At 45.0% G+C, this 15,230-nt stretch overlaps 1 protein-coding gene across 4 annotated transcripts in view; it reads right to left on the reverse strand.

Moving 5' to 3' along the window:
- Positions 1–9,644, reverse strand: part of LOC108575426 (sodium/calcium exchanger 3) — a 163,040-nt gene extending 153,396 nt beyond the window's left edge. For all 4 annotated transcript variants that reach the window (XM_017938214.1, XM_017938212.1, XM_017938211.1 and 1 more), the window contains exons 1-2: positions 8,305–9,644; positions 1,765–2,037 (exon numbers count right to left, since the gene is read on the reverse strand). In XM_017938214.1, coding sequence (XP_017793703.1) covers positions 1,765–2,037; positions 8,305–9,644 — 1,613 coding nt within the window. The remainder of the gene's footprint in view (positions 1–1,764; positions 2,038–8,304) is intronic.
- Positions 9,645–15,230: the final 5,586 nt, after the last annotated feature.

Below are 15,230 nucleotides of genomic sequence, written 5' to 3' on the forward strand. Positions count from 1 at the left end.
CACACCCAAATAGGAAACCTCGAAGGGGGAATAGAGAGGGAGTGTTGTTGCTTCATACCTACAGCACATCTTATTGCAAGAAAAATAAACGCACGATGCGGTAAAACGAAATGCAATACGTAGTCTTTCTCCATTTTCGATTAACTCAGTTATTCGATTGTGTACGTATACGCACACACGTACAGATTTTTCACGCATATACATACCATGAAAGTGTAGCTACGTATTTACGTAGTTAGCAAGGACGCTTGATTTTTCTCTAAAATTGGGCTGTTCGTTGCGTACTTGAATTCTGCGCCACTGCTTCTCGTATTTAGCGGCGATTCGCGGGGAATTAGTTGGCACGAAAGTATGCAAATTGATTGGAAATTAGCGTTATTCGAGGAAGCACTGAATTTTACACAAGACTAGAATCGCGCGATACAAGGCACTCGTTCGGCAGCCTCGTAAACACTACCCGAGGACGAGTCGTCCTGCCCGATTTCAGCTCGCTGTTTACGTTCAGCTTGCCTACGAAGAAACCTCGGCCCGAGTCGGATAACATCGTGCGAGACTCGTGAAACATAAGAAACGCGAGTCAAAGTCGTAGGTACATCGAGCCAAACATTAAGCTGAGAGTGAAGCTATCGCGAGTTTCTCTCGAGAGTATTTCTCGCGAGCGGACACTGCGTATGAGGGCGACTCTCCGAGAGCAGCGCCGAACTGTCTGAGAGTTCATGTGTGCTCTCGAATGGGACAGTCGCTCTGCAAACGCGAAGGAGAGAACACGAATACACACCGGTCGTTCCATTTTTCTACCAAATTCCGCTGTTCGTTGTACACTTTCGTTCTTTCTTGTTCGCCGTGATAAAGAAAAGTGTAAATTGACTCGAACGTCGAAATTTTTCAAGAAAGTATCCGGGTGCAGTCGAAACCGCGTTCTTCGCGGAAGCTCTGTACGCGTATCTACTGGTGGCAAGGGTCAGAAAAGACCCGGTCACCGGATTCAACAACTCGTACGTCGAGGGTTGATAGTTAGCTCGTCGAATGTTCGTCAACTTCGAGAAAGAGGAAACTCTAGAGCGTTAACTTCGGATGACGTAAGTACATATGCGTTATTCAGATTTTTCACTCGAGTCCGGATGACGAGGAAGTACGTTGTTGAGATTTTCACACAAGTGTCTCGGAATAGATTCATAAAAATGGTTCGACAATTACTACGTTGATTGCTACGCCAGATTTCCATGTTTTGCTCAGGGGCCAAAAGAAAATTTTCATTATTCTAAGCATAGTATTATATTGTTATTATTTTTTTTTAATTCGAAATAATGTCTAGTTAGCTATGACGTTCGAAATTTTCAGTCGACGATATCATTCATTTCGTTTGAATTATTCTACACATTTGAGGCCTTTCGGCCACTGACGACCACCCATCGAGGAAACAATCTCCGGTCACAGTGAACGTGTTAATACTTTTCAAAGAAATTTCGAGGAAAGTGGTAAATCACTTTTTCGTAAAATGTGTACAATTGTTTCAATTCCTTTAACACGTTGACTGCCACAAACGTTTACAATAATGAAAATAAAATAAGCATCGTCGAGTAAAAATTTCGAACACCATAACCAACTGGACATTATTTTCAATTAAAAAGAAAATAACAAAGCACAATATAATACAATCATATCATCCTGATTGAAAAAAAAATGTTCACCCCAGCTTCAAACGTCCCGACGTGAATGCGTTAAGAATTGTACTTGGAGTATTTCCATATCTATCGTACTCACTCTGTCTGATTGTCCTCGAAGGTGAGCGAGCCCTCGATGTGCTGATACTGCTTGCCAGGCTTGGCGGTGCCCTCGATGGTGCGATAGGGGATGACCACTCGTCCCCTGGCGCCGCTGTATCTCACCACACGCAGAGGATGCTGTCCTACGCTCTCCACAAGCTCGATGTCCCTTTCAGGGAAGCCGAACACGCCGCTGTGATCGTCGTCGAGGATCATCACGGTCGCTAGGCTCGGTGACACGAGCATAGCTGGCTGCGACGCGTTGCTCAGTCTGCGAAACAAACAATTCCTCTTTTTTTCCTTTCTTCCTTGTCTCTCCCCCTCTTTACAATCCGATTCGGGGGGCGGAACAGTTGCGTAAAAAGCAGGAAAACATACGCGAACTCGCCGCCCTCCCCCGTCTAACGCGAGTAAACAGGAACGCGTGATTCTCGTATTTGTTTACGAAAGTTGGAGAAATAGTTGGGTGAGAGGAGTGGTTTGAACGGTGAAAATGAAACGCCTACGCTGATCAAACCAGCTCAGCCAAGATAATTGCTTTTCTTCCTGCGAGGAAACTTCCGATCGAATCAGCCGGATAAGCGTAACTCGAAATAACGGATGCCCCACCCCTCGACCTGCACTCCCGTTCGTAAGTATTACCACGCTTAACGAACGTGAACGAAATGTGAACAGTTATTGTGATCTTAGGTGAGAAATTATTCCACCTGGAATCTCGCGGAATAAACAGTTCCTCGGATACGAAATTTGATAAAAAAAATCTCGTCGAATAAACAATTCTTCGTAATCTCGGATGAAAAATTATTCGACTCTCCAAAAATTCCAAAAATTATTGGAATCTCGTGGAATAAACAGTTCCTCGGGTATCAAATTTAATAAAAAAGTGTAATTTACGATTTTTACGATTTTTCAATGGCTGTTTTTCTCAGTGCCACTTATTACTTCGCTAATCACATTTAACATTAGAACTACCGACCGGGTCAAAATGACCCATTAGTATCTTTTAAAAAAACGTGAATGTTCAATACTGGTAAGTACTATCGTTTGCAACTTTCCGAATGTATGCTTCTGTTTGTATCGATATGAATCGAATTTTCCAATCGCGATTTACTTACACAAAAATTCACTTTTGGAAAGGCGCTAATGGGTCATTTTGATTCGGCTGGTTGTCCTATTGTTACTAATCTACACCGCGAGTGTGACACGATACTACAGGGTGATCCATAAATTGCTTCGTCATTTAAAAATTGAATAACTTCTTTCCCATTAGAGTTTCTCAAGTTTTTCTTTCAGATTTTGGAATAAAAATTATCCAGTTATGAAACGGTAAACTGTCTTACGAGCTACCCTGCGCAAAACAACGGGTTAAATTATAAAATACTTAACGAGGGTGTCCCGATACTTAATTCTTTGCCCGAGCGACGATGGAGAGGACGTTTCATTCCAAAATTATGAACAATTAATACGAGCAAGTGTCGTTACGGCGAACGAGTTCCTTCGTAGAATAATTACTCTCTCCTCTCCTTCGTCGTAGCGATCGTAAAAAAAAAAAAGGAAAAGAAGGCAACGTCATTTTTCTGTTATCGAAATCCGGCCATCTCGCTGGACAGCGACACGAAGGAGCTAAACTCGCGCCATTTTTCTCGCGCGTGTCCCAAGATCCGTCGAGATTGTCCGTAAAGTTAGAAACAGAGACCCGAGGATTCCTTGAAACTTTCGTCTTAGAAAAATCGAACGCAATCGAGCTGAACGAAGCTTGCTTACACAGAGTGCGATAACTTCGAGGAACACTGCTGAACTAATTTGAAATACAGCGTGAGAAGCTAACGATCGAACGGAGATAATTCGGTTACCAAGTCGCTTCGTTAGAAAATCGACGGTGAGAAACAATCGACGTTTCTTTTCCCCGTCACTCGGGTAAATTAGGGAGGCTCGATTCGGCGTTTCGAGGAACTCCGGCAGACAGTTTCCCGCGTGAATGTTCGGAAGGAGGAGGACGGTCGACGGATCAAAAGAGATCCGCGAATGCATCCGCTCTACTTAAAACGGGACGCGACGGAGATAGTCCAGAAGGGAGCAATTTCGTCGCTCTTAATCCGAGTAGCTGCCACTTGTCTCGAGTATCTCCGGAGCACCGTTCCCCGTGTTCCAGTCGCCATGTTCTTGCGGCCCTCGTTAGATAAGCCCGAGTTTTCGCAAGGAGGGACACGAGGGCCTCGTTAACGATCTTGGACCTCCCTACGACCACCGCGATGCTCCAAATTAAACGGCTTTTCTTATCGAACTCCACCCAACTGTCCCCTCCCTGATACTCTCCTCCGGTACATTCTCCAAAATGGTGGACGTCTGAGGCGTTTGGCAGGACGGACGCGGAAAAAGAGGAAGAAGCGAAGTTGTGCGTTCTGTCTAGAACCTGGAACCTCTTATTTCGGAATTTTATCTCCTCAAGGAAGAAAATGATTAATTTCGAAGGAGACAGAGTTACGTTCTTGCAGATCCACCCACATAGTGTTCCCGCAGTTTACTGCCGAGGCCTGGAGCTTAGCGATACATACCGAGGCCGTAAATTGAAGCATTAAGCGGCAATACCGATTAACCGCATTAAGGGCTGTGCGTTATTTGCCAGACTTTTATTTAACCCTTTCGCTGCGGTAGTTTTTATACATAACGCGCGTGGCTGATTCAAGTGTTCCACAACGTTCGCGAAATCTTTCCTTTTAGCAGTGTCGTTTTAAAATTTGTTTTATTGAATTAAGGTGGAAGATGGTGAAATTATGGCTTGAGGTAATATGGAAGTGCGCCAAGAGGCTCCACAGTGCGAGCAAATTTTCAAAACACCAATGCCAGTGAAAGGGTTAACATACTGTAAGAGCATGCGGGAGACAATGGGGCGACAGGGTCATTGTACGGTGACGATGGCCAGAGCCGTGTAAGGGCCACCGTCACCCAAGGCTAAGTCCCCCACGTTTGATGCCCGTATGACTCGGCGAAGGTCGGGACCGAAAGCGGGAAAAACCCGACCGTTCTCACCCCCTTTCTAGCCTGACGATCGCCAGGCCCCGCAGAACCGGCAACAGTGAGGTGTTCCCCAAAAGGAGACTGGGGCGCGCTTTCCCTTTGTAAGGGAAAGACCTAGCGCACGAAAGGAGATTGGACATTGAGTGATTGAGACTGAAACATCGCGAAGTCTGTAAGAACGTGCAGCCAAATAAATATCCTGACAACGTAGTGTCACGTTAGACTTTATTTAACCCCCTCTTACAATACACGGTGTTAACTGTATCATTACTATCGGCGCCTATAGGCGTTCGAAAACCATTACTATACATCGTTCAAAATAAGAGTAACCTCGCTCTCGGACCGATTCTCGTCCGTTCTGCGCGTAGACATAAGACGGAGAAAAACGTAGGCGGTTAAGTGGGGGTTTGGACGTTCTATTCCCATGCGCGAAACGAGGTTACTCTTATTTTGAACGATGTATACAGGCGTTTCAAAAATTTGCTCACACTGTACCGTTGGAGTTCTTTACGCACTTTAACTCGACAAACCGAATTTTAAAACGCCCCGGTCGAAATAAGAAATTTTGCGGTAGTGGTTAAAAATTTATCGTCGGTCATCAAGCCTTCGTCGAATTCTGTTCTACAGAGATTCCAGCGTTGGTAAGAACGAACGTAAAACGATCGGTGGAAAAATTCGGGGCAAAAAGGCGCAGGCACGTGTCTATTCTAAGAGACCGGTTAAAGGTTGTCGATTAGTCGTCGATTCGAGGGTAATTATCGCGTGACGGAGTACGAAGCCGCGAACACTCCCTTTGTGCGCGGAGTTTAAGCTGTAATGAAATTGCGCGCGCGCGTGCCATCCGGCCCGCGGTTAATTGAAAGATGCGCTCTCTGACGATTATCAATTTATTAGCGCGGCCGGCAGACGCCCTCGAGCGTGTCTCGAATCGAATCCGCTTCCTGTTTCGCGAAGAGGAACTGGGTCGTTCGGCTGGCTTTTTCCTCGAATCGTTAATCGAAAGAAGTTCGCGTCACTTCGAACGAACGACGAAAAAATTGACAAAAAGACGATACTTTTTCATCGACTCGAAATTAGCAGCAAGCTATCTCGTTTGCGTTCATTTCTCCGGTGAACAATGTTTTCGATTCATTTTCCTGACGCTCCTCGAACAATGTAACGTATCCGAATTTCTGCTTTGGACGAGTATACTCGTAATGAAGAAATGGCAATATTTTCTGTTACTCGTCATGCGTAAAAAGTAGTTACAATTTGCTGTTTAAATTGCAATTTTAGTGAAAACTAAAACATACTCCATCTGTCCCATAATAACAGTAGCAGTTGATGAATTTAATTTGTCCCATAATCATAGTAGCAAAAGAAAATAAATATAGAACGCAACATTTATTATCAAAAAACTAGATTAAATTAACGTCCCATAATCATAGTAGCAAAAGAAAATAAATATAGAACGCAACATTTATTATCAAAAAAGTAGATTAAATTAAACACTAATTTTTATTTTTAATGTTCAGATAGTTTCTGGATTTTTCAATAATTTCGTTACTGCATTTTAAACTTGTAGGTAGGATCCCTTGGCTGCGAAGCTTTGCTTTCCCTATATGCGTGAGCCTAAAATTATTGGAGCCATCGATCTCAATCGCAACTCGATCTTTGCTTGAAAACTCTCTTACTTTTACAATGGGTTGAGAATTCAACTGAAATAAAACAATTCATTTCGATCAGCGGATGAAATTAGAAAAATAGTTATAATTCGTAATGATTAGGTTAACCTAAAAATTGAAAGATGTGTCAAAACAAATGACAGATGTCATGGAACATTGATTTTGATTGAAGGCTTCGCAATTTGGCGCTCCAACATAACTTACAGCTGCATTCGCAAATAATTCTCGTTTAAATATTCACTTGCTACTATTATTATGGGACAGAGGGAGTATTAAACAACTACTGCTACTCTGCTTTTTACCTTTTTTTTATTTTTTATTTTTATGTTTTATTTTCAAACAAATCTGTTTTTCACACATTCGTCACCTCAGGGCAGTTACCAAAAAGCCGTGTCAGTAATAAAATTAAAAAATAAAACAGTCACTTCGTTACAACTTAATTCTATATTATAACAGCCAGGCATACTCTGTGTTTGACGAGTACACTCGTCCTCGCTTACTTTTGGCGACACATTTTAAGTACACACTTTCCAAAGAGGTGCGACAGCTGACTGGTTAAAAATGTTCAAAATTTCGTTTAATATTCCAAAAATTAAGAACAACCGAGAACCGTGTCATATTCGAACCCGTATTCATCTCTCCCAAGTTTCGTACTCGGAGAATGACGGACAGCTTGAGCGGAGAAGAAGGAGAAACGATTGTTACGCGAGCTAGTCGAAGTTCCGATACCTGTGCGTGTCTCGAACGAGGTCTAGAATCGTTTCGAACTCGTCTCCGCTCGCGAAGAGACGAGAAAAGGACGTACCTAGGCGCAATCTCTCAGCTCGTTACTCCCTATGATCGTTGAAACAACGTGCAAACGTGCTCTTTTTATTTATCTCCATTCCGGTTGGATATTGTTCCACGACCTCGACCCAGTTCCATCACCGGCAGAACGGAGAGGAAAAATGTTTTTCAGGGTCCGATATGTTTCACGGTTGCAATGGAACGTTTCCTTTTTAATATTTCTCTATTCTGTTTCTCTGCCTCTATTCTTGCACCAGGTTACCACGCGATTTTTCAAGGTCTGACGTGTTTCACAGAGCCGAACGAAACCGCCCCGTTCTTTCTCACCTTTAATCTTCCATTTCCGTGCTTCCCTTCCACTCTTCGCATTTCTAACAGGATCGAACGATCCCGAAATACAGCTCTGTGTTCTTACTCTCGAATTTCCAAATATACGATACTTAGATACGAGCTCTGTTAGGTCAGACACGTGGCGCCTGTAACAACGCGCACAAATCTTTCCGATTATCCCGGAAGCTTAACGCGATTTCCATTCGTCCCTAGACTTAATAGGCAGCTAGCGTGCGCCGTGGGACGCTCACTTGCTCAAGTTTCCGCGTGGTTATTGACCGTGGCAATAAACCTGGGGTACGTGCAGCCCCACGCGTCCTTGATCTTTTCCCTTGAATATCTTTGCCGCTCGTTCAACCAGCCCCCTCTCCGCTTCCGGTACGGAAGCTGCCTTCGACGTCTACCGTTTAATTCGAAAATAGGGAAACAGGTTTCTCGATATATTTTCCAACCTTTTTTTACTCCGGCTGAATTACATCGGCGAAAGAACGTATCGAACAGGTTAGATCTTCTACTGTTTCGATCGGTCCGCGTTAACGGGCGCAGCCAAGTCACGCTCGCCAAGTTCAGATTTAGAAAACTGGACGGTTATTGCCCGAGCGAACGCTGGTCGACTGTTTAATCAACATCGGGCGAGCTTGTTCTCGAAGTCGGGAGGAAGAAGGAACGAGAAGGTGCGAACGAAATGTTGAAGAGACGAGTTACGTGGGAGGATTGTAAAATAGAAAGAACCGTCTCACCTGACGTAGAAGTGCTCGTCCTCCTCGAAGAGCTCGTCGTCGATAACCGAGAGCTTGATGGTCTTCTTGGTCTCCCCTGGATCGAAGGTTAGCGTGCCTTTCGCGCTGATGTAGTCGGAGCCAGCCTCGGCGGAGCCGTCCTCGGTGCAGTAATCAACGGAGCATGGTTTACTAAGATCACCGCCAGCTCTGGTCACTCCCACCTCGAAAGTACCGACGTTCTCCATAACGGTGTAGTGGCCAGGCTCGAAGAAGATCCTCATGGCGTTCACGTTGTCGATGTCAACGCTCTCGGCCTCCTGTCTCTGCAGTTCGGCCTTCACCTCGCTCAAATCGCTCTGCGCCCTTTCGCTGATCTTCTTGCTCAAGTTTCCCGCGCCTACCATCTTCCTCGTAGCCTGAACACGATAGAAAGCTCTGCTCTTCGGCCCTTTGCCAAGCACCTCCTCGTGTGCCATCACCTCGAGCTGTTCCAACGGCAACGTAGGATACTTCTTTCTCAATTCTCTGAGCGTGTTGATGTAATCCCTTCTAGTCTGCTCGAACTCCTTCGCTTCAGGCGTGTCCGCGTCGATCATATTGTGCAAGCTGTCCTGCTGCGGCTTGATCTCAAGCTCCACCCCGCCGTCCGAGTCACCGGCCTCTGCCTGAACGATCACGCCTCTCTTGTTCATTCTGTACCCTTTGTGCAGATACTTGTAGATCAGCAAACGTCTGTCGGCGACGTAAGCGGTGAGCACGGTGGCTGGGAAGAAGGAGAAGGTCAGTATACCCTCCCAAACTTCTAAAACACCTGGACTGGACACCTCGAGGATCACGTAGAGCCATACGTATGCGAAGATGCTCCACGTTGCCGTGACGAAGAATACCCTGAGATGCTTGATCTTCCTCGTCTCGCCTCTCGGTATCACGAACACGCACAACGAGATGATCACGAATAGATTGTAAGCAGCTGAGCCCACTATGGTACCGGGTCCTAACTCTCCAGCTTGGAAGTTCTTCGCCCAGATCTCGATGATCGACAGTAGGATCTCAGGCGCGCTGCTGCCCAGCGCCATCAGCGTCAAGTTCGCCACCGTTTCGTTCCACACACGCACAATCACGATTTGCGGCTCTTTGCCCTCTCGGCGGACAACCAGCTCCTTCTCTTTCGACGTGATCACCTCGATCGCCGCCATGAAACGATCGCTGATTATCGACACGCCGATGAACAAATAGAGGAGCAAGAGGAAGTAAACGATACCACGGAAGACCACCTCCGAGAGATAGAGATTCTCCTGCGGTCTCCATACTGGCACCACCAGACCAGGCTCGCACCGTGCCGAATAGTTCGCCGACATCTTTTCCTCCCTCGTTTCCCAACTAAAAAAAAACACAGTACTCTCACCCCGTCGATTCACACCAAATGTTTATCGTTTCGATCTAGGAACACCCTCTGCGTGAAGATCCTCGTGATTCGAACTAGGGAGAGTTTAGCCGGGTCACTTGCGACACAACTGCCGCCTCTTCGCAGAATCGTCCTTTCAGCACCACCGTTTACCCATTCGCCACGATTCCTCACTATTCCCTTATCCTCTCTCTCTTTTTTTCTCTCTCTCTCTCTCTATCTCTGTTGCCGCGACACCACGCACTTCACCCCCGTTTCTCTCCAGCAGTGTTTGCTTCTCGAACCTCGCGTCGAATTCCCGCTAACGAATGTGTCGGACGAAACGATGTTTATCACCGATGTGTGTAACCTGCACGCGTGTCGTCTTTTTCTACGTGTGTTGTGTGTTGTGTTTATGTGTGCGTGTGTCGATTGTCTGAGCGCGTACGAGGGGGAGGGGGAGGCCGGACGAAACGATGTTTATCACCGATGTGTGTAACCTGCACGCGTGTCGTCTTTTTCTACGTGTGTTTGTGTGTTGTGTTTATGTGTGCGTGTGTCGATTGTCTGAGCGCGTACGAGGGGGAGGGGGAGGAGCCGCGTTGAGGAACCGCGCGCGTGTCACCCTGACCAGGCCTGCGACATCGGATAGCTCGGAAGGGAGCGGGGAGGGGAGGATAGTGGATTGATAGTCGGCTACCGAGGGAGCCTGCCGTTACCACCGCGGCAGCGAGCTCCCATCACGAAGAGGATCCCTCGAGCACGGGGGCGACAGCAACCGTACCGGACCGTGTTCGAACGAACACTGAAAGAGGAGAGAGAGAAAGCGAGCAAGGAAGAGGAGAGCTGGGTGGGAGTAAAGTCTCGAGCTGCCTAGACGCGGCAGACCTCCCTGCCTCCCTCTACTATCACACCCTCTCACTCTCTTGCACTCCCTTCTATACGAGATCTCCCTCCTTTTTCAAGCAACGTCGCGACGCACTCGATTTATCTCTATCGAGTCTCGCGTCGCTCTTCGACAACCATCCTGTCTCTCCCTTTTTCCTCCCTTCTCTCTCTATCTATCTGTCTATCTGTCTTTCGTTGTATCGTCGTCCCTGTTCACCGTTGGTTTTCACGGTTCTCAGTCTTGCTCACGCGCGCGAGCATCCCTGCCAGTATTACCGACCAAAGCGAGCGCATGCGTTCCCACCTATTCGTCCACCCTGTTCCTCCACTCCAACTGACACCCCTGATCAGCAGGGGAGCCTCCCACCCCGACACATCTCGCCTCTCTAGGTGGCTTGGTCAACCTAGGCCAAACTCTAACTGGATGGAACGCGGTCTTGCGTCGCGTTACGCTTCCTTCTTCTACCAGCTTCTCTACCCGTTGTCCACCCATTTCCTCTCTCTCTCTCTCTCTCTCTACATCCCTCTCTCTTTTTCTTCGTGTATACTCAAGGCTTGTCTCGTCGCTCTTTGAACTCGTAGTAACGCAAGCTGAATCGAATGCTGGCTGGTTTTTAGCTCAGACGCTGAAATTGATAGTAAAGAATATTCCGTGAAATTTACGAGTTTTCCCCGATTTCAGAAAAAATGGAATATGCCAGAAGATTGGCGTGGATTCACAGTTTCAAGGTTTTCTTTCACCCCGAAGTCAGCTGAATTCCTCGCGAGGATTAGTTGTTTACCTTTACACGCGATGATACAGTAGTATATAGTGACCCCGAGGGACCATCTTCAAAGGCGAAAGCTTTCTCTCTCTCGCTCTCTCTCGTGTGTTTTCGTTAGCGCGACGAAGGGACACGGGGCGTCGTGATGGCCCATCAAACGTACTTATATGGCTCGTAAGTAGAAAACATTCCTTTCGTTTTTGCTCACCCCTCCTCTCCTCCTATCCCTTGTTCCTCGTTCTGCTTCTATGTACAGTACCGTCCTAATGTGTCTCTACTTCCCGCGGTTGACAAAGCACAGTCCGTGACAATACACGAACATCGTGGGGGAGCACACACGTTCGTATGCCCCCCCCCCCCTGTCTCTCTTCCTTTCTTTCTTCTTCTCTCAACACTCCCTGATTCTTCGAAATATTTCCTATCAACCCCTTTTAACAGACTATAGTCTCCCTCAACCAAAGAATTATTTTCGATAGCATCTCGTTTATTTCATTGCATTTCCCCTTATCCAGCATATCATTCATCCTTGTTTCCATTGTTAACCCTTTTCTACTTATGATTATTTTTTCACTGATTTTCTAAGTCTCTAAGAGAAACCGTCAGCTGTTTATATTGGTTAGTAGGTACCTGTTGGGTAAGAAAAGCTAATTTTAGATTAATTACACATTTGGTAATACTCGAAGTTATAAATGCACGAGGCGATTGGTTATGGAAGGAAGAAATAGAGACAGAACGAGGGCAGAATAAGAAAATTTACCGGTTGTTTTTCACACATATTTAGGAGAGTCGTGCCTTAGTTGCGGGGGACCATTAAAATCAGGTTAGAAGTTGTATATATAGTACTAGGAGCCTTGTCGAGAACTAGCGAGAAAGATTAACGTTAATCTGTCCCTCTGGTGGTGGAGGGTAAGAAGTATTACCACAAATGAATATAAAAGTTGGAATTAAAAGTAATTTTTATTACTAATATAATTGTTTCTATCGTACCTTGACTAGAATCCATGTGACTCGAATCTGTCTGACTCGTTGCAATTTAAGAGGTTAATACAAGTATTAGCGTTAAACACATATGTTTAACGCGGAAAAACGGTGTTCGATGCGTAAGAATTAAGATAGAATGGAATAAAACAGCTACTTTCGAGTATAGTTCTTTCTTCGCTGACAAAACATTTGTTGATTCGATAGACGGAAATACAGAAATTGTTCGTTCCCTCGTTAAATACACGAATCGAGATCGTTCTAGTGATCTTGTTATCAGTCAGTTCAATGGCTACTCGTCGACATACTCGTTAGAAGGATCGTCCAAAGCTGGTGGATTATCATGCGTCAACGACGACTCTTTTCACTCGGAAACGAAAAAGAGAAACTAAACATTCTTCGTTCGTTTCGTAAAGAAATTCGACGAGCGTGGACATCTTCTGTGGCTAGCCTCGCGCTCCATTTGAAACGTTTATTCTCCTTCGTTTCCACTCGTTATTTTCGCCTTGTAAATTTATGAATTTTCATTTCATCCTCCAGAACGTTTGAAATCTCTTTTTTCTCTCCGTTATTAAATCCTCTTTGCACAGCCACCGGATTCCGCCATTCTTGATCGCATCGCCATCTAACTTGAGCAAAGAACAAAGATAACGATAAGGCCAACAATGGTTATCGGTATAAACGAAATCTATGCTATCGACTCGAATTAGAGGAAACAGATCTTGTTCGATTCCTGATACCACGGATGAAATATCTTACATCTCCGTGGGATCCAGAGGATCGGAATAATTGCGGGTTTCTTTTTCGCCGTTGCTTATTCTCTTAAGCGTGTAAAGTATACCTGTAAAGGAATCGATCGAAATTCGATAGGTAGTAAACGTTGAATGGTAAAAATGCACGCAGTAGGGTAGGATTGCTCGTTTTGAGATTGTCCCAACAGGATTCGCCACGGCGCAATTGGCATTCTGGTGTCCCTCTACTGACGACGAACGAAACTCGATTGTGAATGGCGTTCCAGGATCGACCTCGCTCCTCGTGAGAGATCTTACCGCCTTTGTCGACCGTGAAACATATTTGATCCACGAACAATTGTACACCTGAGAGCTAGACTGATCCAAATCCTGTATTGTAAATTCGCGACAGAACAGAGAAGCCGTCAACGATCTACGACGCATGAAACATTGTACTACTTGAAGTAATTCAAACAGTTAAATCTCTTTTCATTTGTTACGTAACGTGAACAGATATCTGTTCTAGCGAAATGAAGAAAAAGTAGTATGACGATGTGTGTAACTGAACTTTGAACCAAAACAATGGAGTTGGATTAGTCTGACTGTAAGATACAGAATGTAGAACGATTCACGTGAAATTATCTTACACGGGATACGTATGTGAACAGATGGGGTCTTATGAGGTGATTATTATTTTATTTCGATCAATATTCCTTGCACAAGTATACAGTGAAATAATTGGATTAGTCAGAATCTTGATTGTTAGTAGTAATAACTGGTATAATCATAGCGCGTGTGCAGTTGTTATTTTGGTTAGTAAATTCTCCGTCTAATTTTTTCAGCAACTGTTTAAAGCGAAGCTATCTAAAAGCGCGTGGAACGTGAAATGTGTGCTGCGTAAGAGAACACTGACTGCTGTCGCTCGATTTTGCCTGTTTCAGCGTTACTCGATTCCTCAGTTCGTCGTGTTCAACGTCTTCCCACGTGGAGGCTGAAACGATAAGAAAATCTCAAGCTTTCAAGTAATAATGTTTATAACAATAACGAATATGTTTAAAATTCAAGACTGGGATTATAATAATAATATGGTAAAATAATACAAAGTCTCGGTAATTATTAAACAAAGAGGCGTATCTCGCCAATTTCGATGACCTTCAGATATATCGTCATGGTCAGTATTACCAATGTCTCTATTCTCTCCATATTACGCTAACAACTAAACTTTTTACAACTATATAACTCTCGCTGTCTGACTATTTCGCTATCACTCTCCTTTCTGACTGCCTCGCGCGCGTCTCGTTCCCCATGTTTCGTTCGCTTTCGCGGACGTTCTCCAAACCGCCAAAATTTTTTTGTGGCTGATACTCTCACGCTCTCGTTCCAAACACTTTTCGTTCACTCCTCTATCGCTCCAGCTCGAGTATACTTCCTTCACAGAGCTATTGCGATAGCCAGCCTAATCTCAAGCCCTAGTCACCTTATTTTTCACTAGTTTTACGTATTGCTCATTCGTACACTCGTCCCTCGTTTTCCTCAACTTTTCCGCGTATTGCTCACCCGGACAAACCAGCCTAAACCCTTCTACCCTTACAATTATTTCTTACAATTGCAGTATCGGGGCCTCCGTACTCAATAGGAAACCGACCAGAGAAAATATAGAGGGAGTTGTTGGCGTAGTGCGCAAAGCCTCAGCTTGCTAAGTGCAAGGTCCGGGGTTCGATTCCCGGTGGGTCTCTCAAAATTTTTCCGTCGATTTCTACACAATTTATATAGGAAACGAATTACCATTTTAAAAGATTCATCACTCTCTGTGCAACCAGCGAATCTCGGATTCAATATTAAAATTTCTATATCTTTAATCATCCCACACCCAAACGGCCAGTCTACACGGAATCAACCAGATTAAAGCTTCCCAAACACAGTTTTCATCACTCGCTCCACCTCAAGTACACTTCGTTCACGCAGCTATCGCTCTAGACTAAACATATTCACACACGAAAAAATCTTATCGCTGTCTCTCTCTTTCTGGTCCACAAACACTCTTCATTCACACGTCTAATCTCTCCAGCTTTTAACAGGTTCGCTGAAATATTTCTAATTACAATACAAAAGCTATCATTGCCACGCTATCCCGAAGCAAACAGACGAGAAGAATAAATAAAGCGACCGACATTCTCAACTCACCTGGTGAAATTCTTG

Source organism: Habropoda laboriosa, unplaced genomic scaffold (genome assembly GCF_001263275.1).
Source record: "Habropoda laboriosa isolate 0110345459 unplaced genomic scaffold, ASM126327v1 scaffold297, whole genome shotgun sequence".
Taxonomy (NCBI): Eukaryota; Metazoa; Arthropoda; class Insecta; order Hymenoptera; family Apidae; genus Habropoda; species Habropoda laboriosa.